Source organism: Uloborus diversus, chromosome 3 (genome assembly GCF_026930045.1).
Source record: "Uloborus diversus isolate 005 chromosome 3, Udiv.v.3.1, whole genome shotgun sequence".
Taxonomy (NCBI): Eukaryota; Metazoa; Arthropoda; class Arachnida; order Araneae; family Uloboridae; genus Uloborus; species Uloborus diversus.
This window is the reverse complement of record NC_072733.1, coordinates 192,876,484-192,893,573: the sequence shown is the minus strand read 5'-3', so window position 1 is coordinate 192,893,573 and position 17,090 is coordinate 192,876,484. Positions and strand designations below refer to the sequence as shown.

The following is a 17,090-nucleotide window of genomic DNA, read 5'->3' as shown; positions in this document are numbered from 1 at the left end:
TGAAAAAGCAAAATATTTTTGTGAATTTCCTTTTTTTTTTTTGTGAAAAAGCAAAATATTTTTGTGAATTTTCTTTATTTTTGTAAAAAAAGGACTTCTTGTGATTTTTTTCTTGGAAAAGATTATATAAAAGCATTTTTAGCTGTCGTATCGTTATAGAAAAGCCTTAGACAGGTTTCAGGGGTGATTGCAAGTTCTTGAAGAATACCTGAAAGCTGCCTAGAGAAAATGCGCTGGGGGAGGGGGGAAGTAAGACCCTTAACATTTTATTCGTAATTAGACACACATTACATTTATTGTTTTTTACAAATATACATATGCAAGGCACACTTTCTTAAGGTGAAAGTCTCACAACAGATTTACTGTTTGCCCCTCTCAAATACTTTTAGATCAATGAAAATTGCACATGCTGCTGAACGTAATGATAACTCCCAATAAATACAATATGAACAGACTCAAAGATATCACTATTTCTTAACACAGAAGAATGTATGTGTTTGAAAAACTTAAAAGTAATTAAAACCCAAAATAATACTGCACCAGCATTCAGCGTTTAATTTTTTGACATTTGACGTTCTTACAGAGTAGGTATTTCGTTTAAAACTTTGCAATTTAATGATGTTAATAAATATATAAAGAAATTTTATTTGTTTGCCACTTAACAAGGTACAGTCAACATCAAAAATGCGCAAAATTCATTTACCATGGCGCATGTAAGGAAATCAAGATCTTCGAAAGAAATAAAAATATAAAAACAGCATATAAAAGAATTTTATTTTTAGTAAAGTTATTTTAGAATTGGATTTCGAAACTCAACACAAATTAATACTAAATATATATTGCGTAATCAAAGTAAAATTTAGGATTTTCCTGAAAACAATGGAATTTTGGTATTTTCAAAGATAAATGTTTTGAACTGAAATGTGGGATAAATACGTGGCATTCTTACCACAACTTAGCAAATGTTTTTTCATTTCATTGTCATCTAAATTTACCCCCAAAAATCTAACTAAAGATTCAAAATTCTCAAAAATGGCCCATTGCTTCATGATTATAAGTACAAAATTTGAATAAACTTACCAATCAATTTTCTGTTTTTTGTTTTTTTTTTTTTTTTTTTTTTTGCTTCATATCCAGTCTCTTCACTTTCAGATTTTTTTGAGAATTCCTTCTTTTGCACTAGATTTTTGTATATTGACAGCCTCTCTGTGATTTTTACTGCACCCATGTTTTTTTAAAACTCTATAGGGTGACAGCTTTTCTTGATATCAACTCCAATATTTACTCAAGGTTTGTTCAAATCACTAACATTCATAAAAGATTAACATATTTTGCACAAAAAACCCTTAGCTGAATAACTATAGTAAAGCCAGCTATACACCTTTTCATAATTTGCAATGTACTTTTTATTTATTGCATGCTTCTTATTTCCATCTGTACTCTCAAATACAATGCTTGAATCATTATTTGATGGCTCAATATCATCATCAGTTGAAGTTGCTCCAGATTCACTTCCAGTATTTTCTGCCTCAAAAATCGTTATACTTTCGCGAACTGCCTCACTATCATTTGATGTACTATCTTTTACCGCATTTCCCGAGCCCTCCAAAACGGGAACATTTACGTTACTGTTACTGCATGATGAAGTGGTGGTAGCGATTTTATCGGGGTGATGATTGCTGACTTGAAGAAATTCACAATATTTTGGGACCGAACGTTCGAAGAGCGAAATTTTTTAACATAATACGCACAATTTCGGGAGGTACCTCCCGTTGCAGGACGTCCTCGTTTCATATTTTAATTTCTTGAAGAATAATTTTCAACGAACAAACAATCTCTCCAAACTGAGATTATTGCGGCTGCTATCTCCAGCGCTCCATTATCCGCTAAAATTATCCATTATCCGCTCCCACACAAATTATAATCGAATAGAATATCAATTTATTCTTTGATGCGCCTAAAAAATGTCCTCTTAAACACGCGAAGGCGCGAACAAGCTAACTACGAAAAATATCGTCTGCGCTCCTGGATAGCAGACGATCTGTTACAAAAGAAAAATTAATACTGAGAAAGAAAACGAACTGGAATAATATACAATTACCACATTTTTTTAATTTATCGTCTGCAGATTACGCGATTCCCGCCACTTTTTAATAAAATCCCACTCAATAAAACTTCCTTTGCGCGCTGTTCCCGTTGCTCACCATTAGCGGACATGCGTTAAAAAATTCCGAAATTGCTCATCTGGAAGTTTCATATTTATTTTAAGAAGACAGCAAGATTAAATAGAATGACCGACGATATTTTTCAGCTGGCATTGTATTTTATCAATAAAAGAAGGAATCTAGAAATTCAACTACAAAAAAAAAAAAAAAATACCGTTATTCTTTTGGTTTACTGTATGTTGTACGCTCAAACTAGCGTGACTTTGGAAGTTATCTTTTGCTCTTACGCGTACAGTCTACAAGAAAAATAGCAGGAAAGAAAAAATGAATAATGCATTTTAAACCAGCAATTCTCCGCAGGCACCGGTCCGCGAGAAAATTTGACCGGTCTTCGAAGAATTATACCCGTTTCCAATAAAATAAAATTTCCTTATTTTAATTTTATTCCTAATTTTATACGATATTTTATGCATTAATATATCCATTACTTTGCATACGTTTTGTGGTTTCTCTATAAGATTTATTCGCTTATGAAAATTTACACAAATTAGCTGCGCTTATTTTTACATTCAAAGTGTGTAAGTTATTAAAAAAAATCTTACAATTAACTTTTGTAAGTTTATTTTAAGTAGAAGGGTTTTCTTTCTGGCATTTGTTTAAAAAAAAGGACAAAACAGATTAGTTTATTTTAGTGAAAAAAAAAAAAATAATAAAAATTTCTACCGGTCCGTGAAATTTTTTGACGAAGTTCTACCGGTCCGAGATTCAAAAAAAGATCAAGAAACGCTGCTTTAAACTAAAGAATATGAGAAAAAGTGGGTACCCCTGGCCTAATCACACCTTTTTTTTTTTTTTTCATTAAATGCAATCGTGTCAAGTGAGCCTTCGAGAACGGACAGTATCAGCTATAAACTACAGGGAATTTCGCCAATCGGTTGTTCGGCGTTTCCCGCGTAGTCACTCATACACTAACAGGATTTAATTAATTGCCATACAATACGATTTGCATCAGCATGGGCCAGTATTCAATGCGAATTTCTATGCAATTGATTAAAAAAGGAAAATATATGATTTTCGAGTATTCTTTTTAACCTTCGTTTGGGAATAATTTTTAGAAATTTTGCTCCTCTGTTCCGTAAGATAACCCCCCAACTATGAACCTTAAACTTTTTCAAAATAAATTGAAGGAAATAGGAACAAATTGAAAAAACAGGAGAATATTTTTAAAAAAATTAAAAAAAAAAAGAAAGAGGAAAAAAACTAGAAGATCTGCAACTGGCAAGGTTTCAATTTGCAACTACTTTTGAGAATTAAAATTGCATAATTTGGCAAAATAATATGGATAAAGGAAGGATGCGTGCAACTAAGACACAATTGAAAGTTACAATGATTCAAAGGAATATTTAATTCAGAAGTATTTGGTCATTGAAGCAAATCAAACCAACAGAATATAGGCGATTAATTTGCCGTGGCGTGAAATGAGTCAGTCTTCATTTCGCACTCGTGGAACAGCAGAAAATCATCGAATCAATTCTTTATCACGTGCTCATTATTTTTCTTGGATTTTCGCTAGCCACCAATCACAAGCGTCCCCCCCCCCCCCCTCTGACGCTCTCAAGCAAAAACACCTCACGCAGCAGGCAAAAAGATAAGATGGGGGAAGGAGGAAGAGGGGTAGGCTTTCGCGTAGATGCGTACACATTTGCGGTTAAAAAATATTGTGAAAAGGCTGCCTTTTTATAAATTTTTGTGAAGGGGCTGCTTTTACGACGTGGAATTTTGTGAATGGGGCCGCTTTTGCGACGCAGAATTTTGTGAAAGGGGTCGCTTTTGCCATGCGGAATTTTGTGAAGGGGCCGCAAAGCGGCCCCAATTTCGCGCTGGATCGACCCCTGATTTCTATGACAAAGTTACCATGGCTTTGGACAATAAGAAGCCTGTAGATGTTGTTTACATTGATTTTCAAAAAGCTTTTGATAAGGTACCGCATGTTGCTCTACTTAGCAAATTAGCTGATATAGGAATAGGAGGGAAAACTTTCATTTGGGTAAAAAATTGGCTGACCAGAAGGAAACAAAGAGTAGTTGTAAGGGGAAATAATTCTAATTGGAGTGAGGTCTTAAGCGGGGTTCCTCAAGGATCAGTGTTAGGGCCTGTTTTGTTCATTGTCTTTATGAACGATATTCACAAAAATATTTCTGGGAACATGAACTGTTTTGCTGATGATGTCAAAGTTATGGGGACTGTAGAAAATGAAGAACAAGCAAATCAGCTGCAAGAGGATCTAGATCATATTACGGAGTGGGCTGATAAATGGGGTATGGCTGTTAATGTTGGGAAATGTCAAGTGCTACATTTAGGGCATGGAAATAAGTGTACAAGTTATTATTTGCAAGGTTCAGTCATTAGTCAGGCAGACAAAGTTACTGATCTGGGGGTCCTAATAAGTCAGGATTTAAAGTTTAGCCAACAGTGCAGCATTGCTAGCAACAAAGTCAATAAGATGCTTGGGTTTATCAATAGATCTATTTCAAATAAATCTAAAGAAGTTCTTCTGCCCTTATATAGAAGTTTGGTAAGACCCCATTTGGAGTATGCTGTTCAGTTTTGGTCTCCTTATCTTAAGAAAGACATTAATGTATTGGAAAGGGTTCAAAGGCGGGCTACAAGGCTAATAAGTGGACTTTCCCACTTAGATTATGATTCCAGGCTTAGAAGGCTAAAAATGTACAGTCTTGAGCAAAGAAGAGACCGAGGGGACATGATTCAGCTGTTTAAATTTATTAAAACGAAAGATGTTACAGGGCTAAAGTTTAGCACTGAAAACAGGACAAGGGGTCATTGTTTTAAGCTATTTAAATCTCAGGCTAACATGGATATTAGGAAAAATTATTATTTTAGCAGGGTAGTGGAACCTTGGAACAGCTTACCGGAAGAGGTGGTAATGAGCAAAGGAGTAGACAGTTTTAAGAGGGCCATTGATCTTCACTGGGGATTGTAAATTGACTAGGACCAGTCTAGCTGGGCCCAGAGCCTGTTGCTGGTCGTCACTTTTGTATTTGTATTTGTATATAAAATGGCATCAGTGTTGCCAACCTTGGAGATACAATTTGAGGAGCATGTGTGGTGATTCTGAGAAGCATTTCAAAATTTTGTGGACAGCTGGGTATATTGTATAAAAATCAATTAAAAAAAAACTAAAACCAATCTAAAACTGTTTCTGAGCATCTATGGTCATCTTAAGCACTAGCATAAAAATAATTTTAAAATCAATAAAATAGCTTTGAACATTATGTCATGCTTGGAGATTATAAGCATATTTAATTTCTTATATTTACATGTCTGTCATAATAAAATAGCACAATATAATTAACATAAATTAGATTTCATTAAAATCCTCAAGAGCTATGTCTTTGGTAAGCATGGTAAACATGAAAACTAAATTTGACGAATGATGTCCACTTGAATGGGCGTTGCAGTCTTTTGAAAATATATATATATATGTAAGAAGGATTGAAAATATATGAGTCTAAGCAGTAGAATGGCATAGCAAATAAAAATGAGAGGGTGTTAAAGCGGATGCAATCGGATTTCAAAAGCTACATCTAACGATTGCACCGTCGCTCTCCAGCATTTTACCCACCCCACCAACAGCAAGTTACTTCATTTTTTCTACACAAGAAAGAAAGTTTGCCTCAGCAAAAATCCTGATAGGAAGGTCGGAGCAGAAGGGAGGTGAGGGGGAATTTGCGGGATCATCGCTTGAAAGTGACTGTTAAATGGGCGTGGCAAAACATTGAGCGTACAAGTCTTTAGCAAAAAATAAAATACAAGGTTGAAAATAATAGTCTTCCAAAAGTTATAAAGGTCTAAGTGGTAGGATGGCATAATGGACAGAAATGAACGAGTGTTATGTAAGTGGATGAAATAGGATTTTGAAAATGCGTAAACCCCGACGCTTGCTACCTCACTCTCGAGCCTTTTCTCCTCCCCACTCATGGAACGAAGCTCCTCTCTTCTTTATACCTTGGAAAGAATACGCAAGTCAGCAAAAATCCTGACAGGAAGATCTCGATCGATTGCTTAACTCTCTCATCCCTAATGTTTATATGGGCCATTCTCCAGCATGTAACTTTTGAAAGAAAAATATTTTTAAATTTCAAAACCGTTTGTTTAAATTTTTTCATTCATACATGATAGTGTTACCTACTAGAAATAACAATGGCAGCGGTCTCCAATCTTTTTTACTCAAGGGCAGGCCAGCAATCCACCAATATTGGTTCAAATGATTTTTTCAATGTTCGTCCCCCCCCCCCCCCTTCACCCAGTAGGTTTTTTTTTTTTTTTTTTGAATAAGTGCTCAGTAGCATGGGCGCAGCCAACATTCACGTTACGGAGGAGAAACCAGGGCTTATCTTTGAATCAGAAGAAGGACGGTGATGGAGGTGGGTGATATCTCCCAAAAAAATTTCCGAATTGAAGTCTTAGAAACACAGTTTTAGTGAATCTTTGCTGGTGTTAGAGATGGTCGAAGGACAGGTTTCAGAGTCCATCTATAGTGAAATTTTCAAAATTCACATCAAAAATTGCATTTTTAGGCAATTTTAGTAAAATGAAGGAAAAGAGGGGTAGCGATTTACTCCCCAAATTATTTTTCAAAAATGAAATCAATTTTAGGTTGTCTTTGGAGACGTCAAAGGCTTTTCCACTTGCAAATTAGTTTTAAAAACTTAATTTTAGACTATCTTTGGTGATTTGTGATCTTAAAGAAATGAAAATTTAGAGGCTCTCTTCAGTAAGTTTTTGGGAATGAAGTTCTAGAAACGCATTTCTGGATATCTTTACTGATGTTCAAACAATAGTCAGAATTTCGGAGCTGTCCCGAAACTTTTTTTTTTTTTTTTGAAGTTTCAAAACACAGTTTTAAGCAATATAAATGTAAGAGTTTGTTGAGACGGCTATTGGCAAATCAGGCCTTGGGTATGAAAAAACACATTCGCTTAGTTACGCTTGGAAATATCTAAAACCAATGTATTCGCACTTTAGATTCTAGTTGAACTTCGGAAACGTCCATCAAAATACTGACGAAAAAATTGCCCCCCTCCCCCTGGCCCAGCTAGGGGTCCCCTAGAGCTGGCTTCATGGGCCTATTGGAAAATCAAGCACAGGGAGTAAAATTTTGTTACACTGTAGTTACCAGTTGGTAACACCTAAAACCAATGTATATTCATGTTATCTAGTGGAACTTCAGAGCTCTGTGGCATCCAGTACCTGATTACTGAATAGACCTAATAGGCCATGCCCGAGGGGCCTGCATTCTAGGAGCCCACAAATTGTTGAAATTGTTTTGGCCAATAGCTAAAATGATAAAATTTCCCAACCAGGGGGGCTTCTAAAACGGGTTCAGCCTATCGACTCCCGATACTTTAATCGGGCCTTTGGGCATGACGGGGGGCCCGACACGTGACCACTCAGGATTAGAATCGCCACTGCTTGGCTGTGCAATTACTGTTATAACTATAAAAGGGGCAATTTACAATGTGAAATGAGAGAAAATTATGTTATTTACATGGATGCAAATAAGGGCTCAGTCAAAGGTGTTTGAGTCCTTTTGACCCTCTTCCGACCTCCGATATGGTTTTTCTCTTCTCCCCTCCCTCTAAAATCTTTCTTTTCACACAACAGTTTAATCAGCACCTTCAGTTTTCATTTTTTGGATGAGAAAAATTTGTGTTTTTATCTGTACTGTCGAATCCCGCTACAACGCAATCTGACTTACATGAAATGACTATAACATGAGTCTTTTTTCTAAGTAATGAATTTTTTTATTGCTGACGCAAATTGCTCCCCTGCAGCATGAAATTTTTTGGAAAGGAGCGGCGGGCGGAGCGTTAGAATGGGCTTCGTTGACACTAAATATTGGTTTTGTGAATGGACTTTATTCCTTTAATATCACTGAAAGCGGAAGTTCACACACTGTATTAATCTAAACCAAAAGCAGCGCTTTGCTTTAGTTTATACAAATAACCGCTCTGATTCTTAATGTTTTTTTTTTTTCATTCTACTTATGAACGTTGATAAAGTAGAATGGCTCCCAAACACGCTTTTTCATCTGAAGTTGGTGAAAGTGGAAAGAAAATGAGAAAGTTTTGACATTAAAAAGAAAATGTCAAGATTCTCGATATGCTTGAACAATTAAAAAGCAGATTGAAGGCAGCATGGCAATTAGGTATGAGTGGATCTTTGATACATGCAATTAAAATTCAAGAAAAGACATCCATAAAAGTTCAGAACTTAGTTTCAATACTGAAGCTTGCAGAGTAGGGTCTGAGCAAACTAAAAACATCGTGAAAATAGAAGCTGCTCCTTCATTGTGGTTTAAACAGGCCAGAAATAGGGGTGTTCCCACACTGCATAAACCATCATTTTCATCATTTTAAAAACTATAATTAAGTGTACGATATCTACTGTTCAGTGCCATTATAATGCAGTAATGTACTTACTGTAAGTACCCTATTGTTTTAATTCATGTATCTCAGTGGTCATTGATTTAGTGCTTCATAACAGTAATTTATGTTTAATAGTAACGCTTTTTCTAAAATACAGTAAAAAGTCAGTTCTTTATAAAAGGTACGTGATATATAGTTAAGAAATGGTTTTAGACAATTTGAGGGGTGTTAACACTTGTCTGAAATAATTAGGTATGCTTATAAAAAAATTCTAAACATACGTTGCTCTACAACGTGAAATGTCAACTTGCGCGAGGGGTCTTGGAATGCATCCCTCGCGTAAGTCGGATCTGACTGTATTTTTCAACTAATTCTGGACTGAAAAAATAAAAAAATTTCTCAGAACTAACTTTTATCAGAGAAAAATTTGGAACGAACTGGAGATGCGAGGCATTAGGAGGTATGACGCTGTGTGCCCTCTTCGCCCACGCCTTGCTATGCCTCTGGTTAAAGCCATTTCACATAAGTTGAATCGCGTTGTAACAGAAATCGACTGTATTGCAAGAATTATTAAACTTTCAGAATTAGATTACACTGAAACACACAAACATAGAGCTCAATTAGCACGAGTAAACCATCAAGCAAGAGACAGTTTGCAAGCCTTTGTCTGTTGCCAGGGCAGTTTTTCATGCTATTTTGAGCTTCCGATAAAACATGTTTTTCTCAATAATTTCGGAAGTGGTGGGGTAAAGAACTTCTAAAGCAATAGTTGTTCCAACCCTGTCTGATACTTCGTATCTATCACATGTCTGTAAAAGCAAATTAATTTCTATGGTATTGCTTGTAGTAGTACATTTATAGATATAATCGTTTGAAATTTTAAGCTTGAAAAGGTCCCTTGAATTTATCCTGTTCAAATCAGATAGAATAGATGCGATCAAGTACTGTCTGACCACAGATTGTATGGAAAGGCACTGTATGGTTGAACTGTAATGACTCCCAAAACTGACTTCACTCTTATTGCGGCTTATCTCTCATGTTCTTTCTTTCATTTTCCAGACAAATGTAGTTGCTAATATCTTTGCACTTGCAAGATGAAATGTCAACTAGCAATTTACTAACTTAGAAAAATGGTTCTTTTTATTTTCCTAGGTATTTTTGGATAGGATTTCAAAAGATTGCTACATTTCAAGAGGAAGATTTTTAACATCTCTTACTCATTTACATTGCACAGTAGGCAGGAAGTGTTTGACCAAATTCACACATAACATTTTTCATTTAACAATTTTCATTAGGGGTCGATCATCCATAAATGTCATGCTTTGTGGGGCGGGGGGGGGGGGGGCTGAAATTGTGAGTTTGACAAGGAGGAGGGAGTGGGTAACAAAAAGTGTGACAGCACACATTTTGGTTGAAATAAAAGCATTTTATATGACAGTATGTTTATCTAATATAGTACAGGTACAGCAGCTGGGCAGGTCCACCAAGAGCCAAGGGGTCCCTCGACATTTTCGTCTCCAGGCCCCTCTACTCAAAAAAGCTGTAAAATTTTATTACTTTGATTCTGAGCCCCCCATCTCGTCTAATGAGAAGCATTGAGGAACATTTTTGAAAATAATTTCAAAACTTTTATCAATTTAAGAAGAGGGATGAATAGTATTTTAAAAAAGACTAAAAAACTGAGGAAGATAGTAAAATGAATTTTTTTGGGACAAAGCATAAAGGACAGTTAAAGTACAGTAATTTCTGGTAGAAACTCTGCAGCGTTTATGTGTTTAAAAGTTACATTTTTGGAAACGTTTCCTTTTTGCCAATGCGACGTTTACGAAGCAACCTTTTCTATTGCCCCGATTTTAGTCCAACTGCTTTAACTATACAATAAATAGTTACTGACACATTCTGATACAAATATACAGGGTGTTTGAGAAAGAACTCCCTTACTTTGAAATGACATAACAGCAAAATCATGTGACATAAAAAAGTGAAAATAGGTGCATGTTGCACCAGTACTCTGAAATTTCTGACAGACTTGTTTTCAAAAATAGCTCAAAAATTTAGAAAATGCTGTAGTTAAATGTTTTTAATAGCTGTATGAAAGGGCAGGGGTCTATCCAGGATTTTTCACAGGGTCCGTTTTTTGTGAAAAATCATTTATTTTTGTGAAAAATCAATTAATTTTGTAAAAAATCAAATTTTGCAAAAAATTTTTTTTGTGAAAACGAAATTTTTAAATTTTGAGATGGCGCAAACTGCATCATTGACACTTAATGTTGAGTGTTTTCCCTCTTTTCTGTTGGGAATATCATTCTTGAGTGTTTTTTGAGTATTGGAGTATGGGCGGCATGGCTTTTTGGGAGATGGGTATCCCTCAAGTATCAATATTTATTTACCATTCTACATTATGTTAAATTATACTAGAAATGTTATATGTATAGTATTTAAAAGAATTGTAATAAAGAAATTCAGGCAGGGGTTCAGCATTTAACTTTTTGAACCAAGACATTGTTAAAAAAGACAAAATTTCGTTTAAAATTTATAAACTCCATGATTTTTACAAAAATAAACAAATATTTTAATTGTTTATCTCTTAACAAAGCGTACTAAACATCGAAAATTTGAAAAATCAGATTCCCATAGCGGATGCAAACAGATCGCAATCCTCAAAGTAAAAACATCAAAAGTACAAAAACGGCTTGTAAAATAAATATTTCTCATAAAATTATTTTAGAATTGAACTTTAGAGTCCTATGATAAACATTTCATTAATGTCTGGACACAGTTGAATCAAAATAAATAAATAAATACCATCGATTCAGCATTTAAAGTTTTGACTCATAAAAGAAAATGGAATTCCGCTTTAAAAACTTAAAATAAGCGTTGTTACAAAAATAAAGAGACTTTTCATTTATTTGCACCCTAATAAAGCGAAGTTAGCTTGAAAAAAGAATAAAGTAGGATTCTCATATCGAATCTAAAAAGATTGCGCTTTTCAAAATGTAGACATCTAAAGAAAAAAACAATGAAAAAGAGTCCATTTAAAATTAATTATCCTTTTTAGCATCGAAAATTCAAACCCATATAACTTTCTTCCAAAATATCAATTAAACATCACCCCGCCAGACACTAAGTGGCGATAAGTTTAAAGTTGGTAATCCTATCTGAAGCAATCACATCCCCCCCCCCCCCAACTATCCTTTGCAGTTCTAAGTTCATTTCCCTGTATATTATTGTTTATTAAATCATGAGCGGGGAGAAAAGTGCTTGCGATTAACTTTTTCAGAGAAGTTTGCAACAACACCACTGCATAAAACAAACAAGCAAAATTATAAACCAAACCGACTTTCAGCTGTTAATTTCTTTCATAGAAATCAACAACAAGCATTATATTTATTTGGCCTTAGTAGTTATTTATCGCTTGCAGGAGCCTCATAAGAGCACTTTTTTTTTTCTTTTGCAAAATTAGCAGATTTTGTATAAGTTAATATCTCTAATTAAACTTTAAAAAAGGTTCCAAACATTACCGTTGGAAATATGCTGCGTTATTTTGATTTGAGATTTGCTCTTCCAATGAACAATTTGTGAAAGATCCGTTTTTGTTTGTCAGAATTTTGTGAAGGGTCCGTTTTGGTTGGTCGGGATTTTGTGAAAGGTCCGTTTTGGTTGATCAGATTTTTGCGAAGGGTCCGTTAACGGACCCAAATTTCCTCTGGCCAGACCCCTGAAGTGCTAATTAAACAGAGGTCAAATATCATTGCAATGGTTCAATATAGTAATTTTTCACAGCAATAATATGACCATTTGATTGTATATTGTTACAGATGGATTCGATGTGAGCAATGAGATTTGACCTCAGCTCAATAAGCACTTTCATACACCAATTTAAAAACATTTGACAACACGACTCTCTGATACCCAATTTTCGAACTATTTTTGAAAACCGGTGTATAAAAAAATTTCTGAGCGATGGTGCAACATACAGCTTATTTGACCTTTCTATCTCACATGGTTTTGCTGTTAAGTAATTTTAAAGTAAGGAAGTTCTTTCTCACACACCTATTAAAAATTATTTGACTACAGAGCTTTCTGAATTTTTTAAATACTTTTGAAAACCGGTGCAGGGGCGGATGGGGCTGGCAGGCAGCTGGGCATTTGCCCGGTAGGCCGCTTCCATTTGGGCCGCTATGAATTTTACAACAGAAAAGTATAAAAAAGAACCTAAGATTTTTCTTTACTAACCCTTCTTTCTTTCTTTTTTTCTCTGATTATTGAAATATCTATGGCAATTTCATAATAAGTCGAAAATTTTTCAGCGACTTAATAAAATTGCTCTGAAGCAATGGTTACAAAATGATGCAAAAAAAACTTTAAAAACTCGTGCTGCAAGTATTTGGCTGTTTTTGTATGTGTCGGTAAATTCTTCGGCCGATGAGACAACTTTGTTGCGTGGCTGCCTCTAGTTCATAGATGATAATAAACAAATCGAGGCAGCGCCATTGTCAGGCCAGGGGGTTGCTACACCCCCTTCCCTCCCTAGTTTCTCAGAAATGAAGCCACCAATTTAAATTTAGGGATAAAAATTAATGAAAAAACGTTCTCAGCATTAAAAAAAACTAAATAGAAAATAATAAATTAACAAATGGAATTAAATCAACAAAAAATATTTTTTCTGCAAAATTTTAATAAATGCAATAATATTACTTAGGAACATCCACGGTTCTTTATTTCAATTTACTTAAAAGAAGGTCGCAAAAACGGACGTTTCAATTTTTTTTTTTTTTTTAAAAAGCATTCAGTGCATCATTGTATAAAAAGTAACAAGGCTTTAGTTGAGTAATAAATAGACACATAAACATGATAATTTCATAGAAGGTCGCCAATGTACATTTTTTTTTAATTGTCTTAAAAATCACTGCTAAGTGGAGAGAAACGCACGGGACAGCTCATTGGAGGGAAATGCATGGGTGCTGAAGCAAGTTTTATACAGAAAAACTGTTTAAAAGCAGTTCGCGAGATATATTATTGTAATGAATAGTCACACCAGCAGTTCTAGGTGTTTAAACGCAAGCAACGAAAGTAAGACAAAACTTTATCGAGAGATTCAGAAGACATGACATTTAAAATAAAACATAGAAAGGGAAAGGAGACTAATGGTGTCACTGAAAAGTACCACATTAGCTCCTAATCTTAAAAGATGAAAATGAATCAAAAAAGGATTCCATTTTGGCAAAATTACCGATTTACCCGAATCTTTCCTCCTACTAACAATACCAAATATCTTTTAAGAACTGTGTTTCAAAAGCTAACTTCAAAATTTTCGCGTTGGAGCGTCCCTACCTCATTTGCTAATAGCGTAAAAGATAGTCTTTAATTTTGGTTTATAGGCTTTAATTTTGAAAAATCTCTGGGGGAGATCTTTTGAAAACTCCTCCACCCGCAGATCATTAAAAAACGACTAAAATAATGCTTGTTAGCTTCAATTTTAAAACATTGCCGGTCCCCTTAACGTTACTAAAATTGTCCTGCACAATCCTGCTTTTTATACTCCAATTTCAAAAAGTTTTCAGGGGACCGCCCCGAACCTCTTCACCGCCTAACATTACCGAAGATCAAAAATGTGTTTTTAATACAAAAATTCAGGAAAACTGTGGGGGTGGGTCATCGAATCTTTGCTCTCTTTAACATCACCGAAAAAAATCTAAAACCGTGGTTTTAGAGCATTTTTTTTCCTAAAAATTTTCATAGCAAGTCCCCGAATCCCCTCCTTACCCCGTGTCTTGTGTTTAATTAGAGATATACCAATTGTGTTAATTAAGTTTCAATTTTGAAAATTTGTCGAGGGAGTGTCCACGAACCTTCTTTTCCTTTTAACAAATACGAAGACTGTCTAAAACACATTTTTAAGACTATACAAATGAGAAAAATTTCCAGATATTTGCCACCTAATTTCTCTTCCTTTTGACATCACAAAAGATTGTATAAAGCTGCGTTTTTAGAGCAAGCAACAATTTCGAAAATTTTCGTGGGAGAGCCCATGACTCTCTTTTTCTCTTATATTACAATCGAAAAAAAAAATCCAGGGAAGAACCCTTATTTCCTATTGCTGAATTAATATTATATTTACGATTGAGTTCATATTATCAATATTTAGATCAACTAATTACTGACTCTTGAACCATAAAACTGAATCCATTCTCTATATCTCTGTATTTAAAATATATTTTTATTAAACGGCCGCCAGTTTCATACACGGGAGACAAAAAAAAAAGTAGGGCTATTTTTACTTTGCCAGGCCCGACATTTGGGGGGGAGGGAGGAGTCAATTAAAGTTTTACGAAAAGTGGAGCAGTTTTTAATGTTTTCAGATAAAATTTGCATTGAGTGCACACTCAATGGACCGGCTGACCTGTAGATGCTAGAGTCAGTTTATACCATTCCATCCGCCGCTGAACCGGTGCATAAAAAATTACAGAGCGCTGGGGCAACATACAACTTGTTTCACCATTCTATCTCACACAGGGGACTTCTTTCTCAAACACTGTATATTATCTACCTAGTTAAAAGCTTTAATTATAGACTGCTTAAAAAGTGCGCGAAAATCCAAATATCCTATTTTAGTTGATTGCAAAAAAATTGGAGCTCTTTTTCAAAAAAGAATGCAATGTAAAACCTTAAAAGGAAAGTAGGGAAGCTAAAGATTAAAAACCTGTATTTTATTGATATTAGTTCAGATCAAAAGCAACAGACAGCAAAAGTCTTATCTGGAAAAACTAATCATTTTTAAAAAATCACCAAAACATACTTTTTTCAAACAGAAATATGATTATTGCTCAAGCAAAGGGGAATTCTATTCTAACAGACGCGTTAATCTTGTACAAAATCACCCACAAACACTCCAAATACATTAGATCCTTGCATGAACTCTATGAAGAACAAGGACTTTCACGTCCATGTAATGCAGTGAAATTTTAAAGACTTACAACTTTTTTAAAAAAAAAATGGTTATGGTTATAAAAAACAAGTAGACTCCATGTTCTTAAAGTCCTTACAATGGGACAAGGATCTAATATATTTGGAGTCTTTGAAGGTTTTATTTGTGCAACAAATGATGCCTCTATAAAAATCGAATTGCTCAAAGATGCAAACGGAGTGGTTGTTTTGTATTGCAAACATAATGATGCCCGACCCTCATCGTAGAACTGTTTCTCAAAACGTGCAGAGTGAACTATCTCAGATCTGTTCTACCGAAAACTGTAATCCCCTAAATTACTAAAATCTTGCAACTCAATTATGTATGCAATTGATTTTTTATTTGACACCAAAAACTTCACGAAATTAATGATTAACACAAAAGTTTAACCAAATATTATTTCTAGATTTATTATAGCTAATAATTGTCTATTAAAAATGAATCGTAAGTTGAAGACACAAAATTTTTAGTCATGTGCTCTGTAGCGTATGCATGCACGTTTGCTTAACAGTAGCCGCTAAAACCAAAATACAGATGTTATTTACAACGATAATTACTTACATTACTATAGCTCGTTGACCACTGGCCAGGATCTGGAAAAGTATGGACTCTACAAACCAAAACAAGAGTTAGAAATAAAGTTAATCGCATTATTTTAATAGCTATGACAGGTAGTCTTAGTTCCACTGTTTACTTAACGCACAGTACCGGATGTAAATACCTAAGCAGTGGTCAGCATCGAAAAACACCACAAAGGAGGCGTGGCTCATTTATGGATGCCAAACCTAAATAAGAAGCCCGAATAGTCACGTGCCAACTATGGACCTTACCGCGGTATAGCACCGGTCCGTTGAACTTCCAGTATTAGTCCAGAGTCAATGTTAGTAAGCTAAAAAGAGTCGTTTAAAATAATCCCTGAAAATTATAATTTGTATTCATGAAACATGATGAACATGCATATGGCTTACATAGATTTTAGATTGCATAAAAATGTTGAAAAAATGGAAAAATAAAAAGAGAATGTACGTTTTCGCCCCTTTTCAGATGAGAAGTCAAGAAACTTTCAGGAAAATACTATTCTAAAGAGAGCATTTCGCCCCAAATGGACCGTTCATTATTCTTTTACAACAGTTTTAGGTTAAAAAAAAAACCTCAAGAGACCTCGTTTTTAAATAGCAATAAAAGAGTTTTTTTTATCCGTGTCTGGATTTGATTAGAAGCGCAGTTTAGCCAAATACGCAGGGGTGCCCGCCCCCCTAAGGGCAAGGGCACAACCCCCTTCCAATATCACGAAGACCCTTCCAAAAAAAGTAAGAGCCCCGCTCCCATATACCCATCACAACACCCCTCCCCTAAAAATTTAAATGACGCAGTCCACGCCATGACCCCCCCCCCCCCCTAGGTGGGCACCCCTATAATACAGAAGCTTTGGCTGCTGTAAACGATGACAAGTTAAACGAATTTAACAGCGTAAATAGCAACCGAAAAAGTACCATGTACATTTTGCGC

General features: G+C 35.0%; 1 protein-coding gene across 1 annotated transcript in view; it reads right to left on the bottom strand.

Annotated features, from left to right (window-relative positions):
• LOC129218482 (transmembrane protein 87A-like) overlaps positions 1–16,285 on the bottom strand; it is a 102,288-nt gene extending 86,003 nt beyond the window's left edge. Inside the window, exon 1 of the mRNA XM_054852766.1 lies at positions 16,143–16,285. Within this exon, the coding sequence (XP_054708741.1) occupies positions 16,143–16,232 (90 nt within the window). The 5' untranslated portion in view covers positions 16,233–16,285. The remainder of the gene's footprint in view (positions 1–16,142) is intronic.
• Positions 16,286–17,090: the final 805 nt, after the last annotated feature.